The sequence below is a fragment of the Dipteris shenzhenensis genome, chromosome 24 (assembly GCF_047967505.1).
Source record: "Dipteris shenzhenensis isolate YYH24624 ecotype China chromosome 24, Dip_SZ_1.0, whole genome shotgun sequence".
In the NCBI taxonomy this organism is placed as follows: domain Eukaryota; kingdom Viridiplantae; phylum Streptophyta; class Polypodiopsida; order Gleicheniales; family Dipteridaceae; genus Dipteris; species Dipteris shenzhenensis.
The window spans coordinates 52,409,164-52,416,695 of record NC_141619.1 but is presented as its reverse complement, the minus strand read 5'-3'; the positions used below and the strand labels follow the sequence as shown (position 1 = coordinate 52,416,695).

Here is a 7,532-nt window from a genome sequence, read left to right as displayed (position 1 = left end):
AGAAAAGAGAAAATAGTGAATTTCTTACAGGGCCCCAAAATGAGCTCCCTTTTTTCCTAATGATTCTAGCATTTCTAGTTTTTTGAAACTTTTAATAACATCAGTACAAGTGTGGCTTCAGTTTTGCTTTGAATTGCTAGACCTGGTTTTGATTGGAAAGTATTCATCTTAGCCACCTCTGTGAAGCATGTAAGTGAAAGCATCATTGATTGAAATTTGGTCACAAGACTTTGCTACATTAAATGCTTATATTTTGAAGCATTTCAGTTGTTATTCTAAGCCCTGTAAGAGAGAAGACACTGCCCAATACCTGGGTTAGACCCTCTCATGGCTTGCTTATGCAAAATATGTGAAAAGCCTAAACATAAGCAATGTCTTGTTATGCTACAAAGGAAGAAAATGCCAACCTGACTTGTTGAAGATTGCCAAAACAATGGTTTCCAAAAAGGAAGCAACTACAAAGCCAGAGATCTACCCTCTCATGGCACTTTTATTTGACTCCAAGTACAAGAAAAAGATGGTCAGATACCTAAGATATGCTTCTCTACACAACTATGGAGATGACAAGATAATTGTTCTCTTGAAGGATATGATTTTCAGATCCACTTGTTTTATCATGGTACCATCTTATAAGGCACTAGACACTGCCCATGTGGTAAGACCTTGCCTTGACATGGATATTTTGCCTCCACAAGATGAGGCATCCCATGAAGATTATGCATTTTAAATCATCTCTATGTATGCTCCAGATCTCTCTTTTCATGTCAAGGTACTCAGCCTGGATAGTCCTCCAAAATGAATGAAATAAACTATTGTGTTTTGTGTGTTTTGTAAGCACCTCTGGTCACCTTATGATGTAGGCCATGTGTATGTTTTGCTCCATGGTACCTCCTGCAGACATTGTGTGCATGTACATGCAGGGAAGATAACCATTGGAAGGTCTTTTGTATCCCTTTTGTTTACCTTACACCCATGGGAACCCTTGCTAGCATGAGAACCTAGCCATAGATTTATCCTTGACCACCATGAGATGGCATGAGAAACTATGAGACTAGATGTAGCCTTGACATAGCCTGAGGCATTCCCTTGAGGGGGGGTTTGATGGGATATCTCAAGGTGTATGCCTCAGGCACACCTTGGTTTCTATGTGTGAGTGCTAGAGGCACAGTTAGGTGCCCACAAGCACAATTAGGTGGTGGAAAGCCACATAGGATGATTGAGAGAATCTAGGAGCAGATTGAGGAGATGATTGTGGAGCTCTGAAGTCATCAGTGATGTCAGTGAGCATGTATGAGGTGCCTACTTAAGGACCTCACTCTTCTTCATTCTATAATGCAAGTATTCTGAGTTTGTGTCCACTCTACTCTTTCTTTTCAGTTTACCAACACTCACACCTTATCTGGCAGGATTGCATTACTTGAGGATGCCTTGCAGCAATTATTAGCGCAACAGTTACAGACAAATGCAGGGCAGTCTGAACTTAGAAGAGCAATACATAGTATGTCTGCCAGACCTTCTCGAGAGGAGAAAGGAAAGGCTCCAATGGAACCGGAGTCTAGTGTCCATACGGTCGAGCCTAGGAAGGCTAAAGTACCAAATATTACCAATTACAGGCTGAAAAAGTACTCTGGTCGGATGAATGACTGTAGTTCTGATGTCATTGAGACCTGGTTACACAAATGGGACGAGGCGTTCGCCATTTGTGAAATCAGAAATGACATCAAGAAGATCTGCGAGGCCACCCACATGTTTAGTGAGGCAGCGGATCGGTGGTGGATTAAGCAACAAAAAGATGGTATAGCATCCACTACCTGGGAGGGGTTTAAAAGAGAATTCAAGAAACACTTCTTACCTCCTGATGAAGCATCCCGAGCTTGGGATCAATATAGAAACCTTCGTCAGAGAAATTTGTCAGTGGCAGAATACACTGATAAGTTTCGAGAGAGCGTAATGAAGGTCGATGAACCCCTGCCTCAATCAATCCAAGTGAAAGATTTCATATTTGGATTGAATGATTGGATAAAAATGGAAGTTCGGGCTAAGTACGCGAACACGTTAGATGATGCAATAGCCATAGCCCTGAACTATGAGGATGCCAAGGGCAGCAGGCCAAGTGGGTTTGCACAGGTCGGAACCCAGTACGAGTACCAAAAGAAATCTAGGTTTAAGAAGAAATGGATTAGTAAAGGGAGTGGTTCTCAGCCGAGTGGTCAAGCCAAGCAGGCGAAACTAGCTGAAACTCCTAAACCAAGTACCACCATTGGAGTGAAGAGGAAAGTAACCCCAATGGCAGCCCAGTGGTCAAAGTCTCCCTTAAACCCAGAACAAAGAGAAAAAGTGAGGAGAGAAGGCTTATGTTTCGGTTGCCTTCAGCCTCATCAGTGGAAGGATTGTCCACGTAATAAGGATCGTTGGATGGCTGAGATGGTAGTCTCAGAATGTGACGTGGAATGGAGGGAAGTCCTAGAGCGGAAGAGATGCAGATTCAACTAGCGGGATCTTCTCAGAGGAGATAGAGGATAATGCGAGGCGCAAACCAACAAGAATCTTGGACCGAGGAACAATGCAAATACGAAATCGGAAAATACCCACGGTGTTGGTTGCATGGCATGGTCAGCCTCTATCCGAAGCTACCTGGAAATCCATATACCAATTGCGAAGAGTGTTCCCAGACTATCGAGGAGGCTGATGTCTGAAGAGGGAAGGAATGTTATGCTCTAGCCGAGGTAGCATGACCTCGGAAGAATCAGTCGACATTTCCCTTAAAGGATCTATATTTGTAATATATTTGTTGCGCTTAATGTAAATGATCGGGAGGGAATTAATGTCAAGGTCCTAGGTGAGGGTTGATAGCACCAGACTAGGTGGATCTAAAGCTAAGGGTATAATGCAAGAAATGTGCCTAGGGAAAAAGGAAATTAAAGCATCCCAAGAGGGGTGAAATGTTGCATTAGTAAGGCCCTATAATGATGACATGTGGCATCTAGATCCATCTAGGGAGATGGGGCTTGTTGAAGCTAGTGAGAGGTGAGAATGAGCTTTGACATATGTTTTGAATTCGAATTCTCTATTAGCTCTCACGTTTCAGCAAGAAAGGCTGGGTGGAACAATATCGGTGCTACTCCCGTGATCTGCAGTAGGAAATAGAGAAGGTAGTTAACATCCCTGAGGAGTGACATCCTGTCTAATCAGCAGCAACATCCTGTGTAGAAAAACCCTGAGCAGCAACACTCCAAGCAGAGGAAATCCTGTGGAAGTAATTGGGAGGTTTGCCATGAGTAACATCCAAGGTGCACCTGCTGATACGTTCAGAGTGAAGTATCACTCTGAGCAGTAGTCCCCTAAGCAGTAGTTCCCTGAGGAGTGACATCCTGTCTAATCAGCAGCAACATCCTGTGTAGAAAAACCCTGAGCAGCAACATTCCAAGCAGAGGCAATCCTGTGGAAGTAATTGGGAGGTTTGCCACGAGTAACATCCAAGGTGCACCTGCTGATACGTTCAGCAAAGTCCTAGCTGTGTTTGGTATGTTCACTGTTATAGGTACTTATCTGGAAATCAAGTCTTCTTTCTTCATGTCCAAGCAAGACATAAATATGGCATCAGTATTAATGTTGTGAAGTTATTTCTAGAGATCTAGATGAGCCACAATGCATGGGCTCTGATCAGAATCCAATTATCCTGAAGGCATCAACTCGCAGAATGTCTTTCCAATTTATTGCTTTCATCTGTAGGCTTTTCTAGCATGGGAGCAAGCAATGAAGAGGTCGAAAATGTCTTAGTTAACCAGTACACCTCTTGCATCTTCCATCACCTCTCCCTATATTTCTTGCATTAGTGACATTTCCTTTAATCCACACAGATTTGTGAATAATAAGCCAATTTAAGAAAGATATTTCCTTACACAAACCTATTACAATCTTTCCTTTGCATCATAAGACATGTCCCATAAGGCGACACAATGCGAATCTGGGATATACCTGTTCTCCCACATTTTGAGGACAAACCATTTGGCTTTGCATGTATATCCTTGCATTGGGAATTCTTATATTCCCCACCACAAATGTATACACCCAGCTTCAGTCCAACTCTGTTCTGGCTTCTTAAATGCTTGTTCCAAACTGCACTGTATTTGGTGGTTTGCCAAATTTGTTTATTTACAGATATTTTCTATGTTTTTAGCAAAAGGTTCACCATTGTACTTAGGAAACTCGATTAGCGCAAATCATGATCCGACTCACTTCCAACCTCCTCAGAGGACACCACCCTAATTTTTCCATCATATTAGCAGGAACATTTCAAATAAGAGGTGTCCCTTGGGTTATTCGAGTAGGGTAGAACTGATCGCAAGCTTCTCAACGTGCCCACATCCTTTGCATCATAAGACATGCCCCATAAGCGGACACAATGCGAATCTGAGATACACCTTTTCTCCCACATTTTGAGGACAAATCTTTTGGCTTTGCATGTATATCCTTGCTTTGGGAATTCTTATATTCCCCACCACAAATGTATGCAGAATTCCCCCAGCTTCAGTCCAACTCTGTCCTGGCTTCTTCGATCCTTGTTCAAAACTGCACTGTATTTGCTTCCACACCATTATCACCCTCCTGCATCTAAGTATCTGCATAGATGTTTGACATCAAGACATAAGCTGCAGCATCATTTTCACCCAATTCCAGTGCATATTCGAAGGCATGTCTTCCAAGCTCCACATTACCCCACTTTTGACAAGCACCCAGCACTGTTTTCCACACCCCAAGATTAGGTGGGAAAGGCATCTTCTTCACCATAGCTACTGCCTTGTCTACTTGGCCCACACGGCCGAAGAGATCAACCATGCAAGTGTAGTGCTCAATAGTTGGAGTGATGCCACAGTCCTTGCTCATGGCCCCAAAGTACATCTGACCCTTATCTACTAGACCAGAATGACTGCACACTGCGAGAACACTAAGGAAAGTGACCCCATTTGGCTTTATGCCTTCTCCTCTCATCCTCTCAAGCATATAGAAAACAATTTCACTTTCTCCTTGCTGGGCATATCCTGTGATTAGTGCGTTCCACGAGACTACATTCGGAGAGACACCCTCCAGTTGCATCTGTTCAAAATAGTTGAGCGCTTGCTCACCAAGCCCATGTTCAGCATACCCTGCTATTAGTGCAGTCCATGAAACTACATCTCGAACTGGAAGCTTGTCAAACACTTCACTTGCTTTCACAGGCAAGCCACATTTCCCATACATATTGACCAAGGTGTTGCTGACAGAAATATCTCTTTCCAACTCCTGTCTTGCAATCTCAGTGTGTATTTCTTGTCCTTTGTCTGTAGCTCCTATGGTGCCACAAGCTTTCAAGCTGCATACAAATGTGACAGCATTTGGAAAAACTCCCTCCAGTTGCATCTGCTCAAAACAGTCTAATGCCTCCTCACCAAGTCTGTGTTCAGTGTATCCTGCAATTAGTGCATTCCATGAAACTACATCTCGAACTGGAAGCTTGTCACACACTTCTCTTGCCTCTGGAAACGAGCCACATTTGGCATACATATCAACCAAAGTGCTCCCAACAAAAGGATCTCTTTCCAACCCCTTCCTGGCAATCTCAGCATGTATTTCTCGGCCATTGTCTATGGCTCCTATGCTGCCACAAGCTTGCAAGCTGCAAACAAACGTGACAGCATTAGGAGACACACCGTCCAGTTGCATCTGCTTGAAACAATTCAGTGCTTCCTCACCAAGCCCATGTTCAGCATATCCTGCGATTAGCGCAGTCCACAAGACTACATTTCGAACTGGAAGCTGGTCAAACACATCCCTTGCTTTTCCAAGGGAACCCGATGTGGCATACATATCCACCAAGGTGCCGCCAATCAACGGATCTCTTTCCAACCCCTTTCTAGCAATCTCAGCATAAATTTGTCGGCCCATGTCCATGGCTCCTATGCTGCCACATGCTTTCAAGCTGCAAACAAAGGTAACAGCATTCGGCGAAACACCCTCTAGGTACATCTCTTTAAAAGATCTCAGTGCTTCCTCACCAAGACCATGTTCGGCATATCCCACAATTAGTGTATTCCATGAGACTACATCTCGAGCTGGAAGCTTGTCAAACACTTCCCTTGCTCTTACCAACGAGCCACATTTGGCATACATATCGACCAAGCTATTGCCAACAAAAGGATCCCTTTCCAGCCCCTTTTTGGCGATCTCAATATGAATTTCTATTCCCCTATCTACGGCTCTTATGCTGCCACACGCTTTCAAGATGCAAACAAATGTGACAGCACTCGGAAACACACCCTCCCGTTGCATATGTTGAAAACATTGCAGTGCTTCCTCGCCAAGCCCATGTTTGGCATATCCTGCAATTAGTGCATTCCATAGGACTACATTTCGAACTGGAAGCTTGTTAAACACTTCCCTTGCTTTTGCAAGCAAAAAACATTTGGCATACATATCGACCAAGGTGCTGCCAAGGACATAATCACTTTCTAATCCCTTTCTGGCAATCTCAGCGTGTATTTCTTGCCCTCGTTGCCCATCTTTCATCATAACACAACCCTTCAGTAGCCCCACAAACGTATGCTTGCTAGGAGGCACACCAGCCTCTTGCATTTTCTGGTACAGGTCGAGAGCATGCTCTAATTCGCCGGATTCAATGTAACCTGTGATGAGAGAAGTCCAGGAAAATTCATTTGGATCACTTAACCCGCCAAAGACCTGCAGGGCATCGCACATGCTTCCACATTCCACCAACATCGGGACAAGGTAGTTCCCAAGAGATCCATGAGCTTCCAGCCCACGTTTGCACATGTACGCATGCAAACGCTTAGCATACGCTAGATTTTTATCCTTTCTGCACTTCTGCAAGATCCATATAAAGTTCTCAACCGAAGGCAGCTGGGAAATCCGTTCCAAAGACGTGAGTGCCTCCTCCAAACTGACCAACCTCCAGCTCCTATCCGGTTCTTGTGGTTTAAATGCGGCAGGCCTAAATTTGGTCTTGCAATTGCTGAAACTCTCCTCCAAGTCACGATCCCAATAATTCGACCAGGCTTGACCAGTAGGTGCTTTGGCCACGTGCATATTTTTAGCCCAACTTGGAGCATACAAATCGCCCATCCATATCGACTGCTTGGTAATCTTATCCATAAAATTGGGTTTGCCGCTTAAACGCACAACAGACGTCAGACAAGACGACTAATTCTAGAGTTTAACATGTGCGAACACTTACTTTGCTCTTTCGGTCTGGGAGGGAGTCCTGAAGTATTCTTGTAAAGTGCTCTTGGAAGCATGAACACCCTTGTTTCAAATTGCCATTTATGCTATAATAGAACAACTAGATCCGGCCAGGTAGTTGTAATGATGGCAGAGAATAGTTTTTATTTGTATGTTGTAATTTTAGCATATAACCACATTTATTGTTTTAGAAAATTGAATCAGCACATATCAATTTGAATTTGGCACATAGCAATTTGTATTCAACACATAGCACTTTACGCTTTGCCATAATACTTTGCATTTAGGACATGACC

General features: G+C 43.7%; 1 protein-coding gene across 1 annotated transcript; it reads right to left on the bottom strand.

Annotated features, from left to right (window-relative positions):
- Positions 1 to 3,236: 3,236 nt before the first annotated feature.
- Positions 3,237 to 7,286, bottom strand: LOC147886757 (pentatricopeptide repeat-containing protein At3g16610-like). Its single transcript, XM_087395604.1, has one exon. The coding sequence runs from the start codon at positions 7,147 to 7,149 to the stop codon at positions 4,615 to 4,617; it is 2,535 nt and encodes an 844-aa protein (XP_087251730.1). The 5' UTR covers positions 7,150 to 7,286; the 3' UTR covers positions 3,237 to 4,614.
- Between the last annotated feature and the right edge of the window lie 246 nt (positions 7,287 to 7,532).

Excerpts from the sequence above, each read along its gene's own strand:
- LOC147886757 (XM_087395604.1), bottom strand. The coding sequence starts at position 7,149 with ATGGATAAGATTACCAAGCAGTCGATATGGATGGGCGATTTGTATGCT.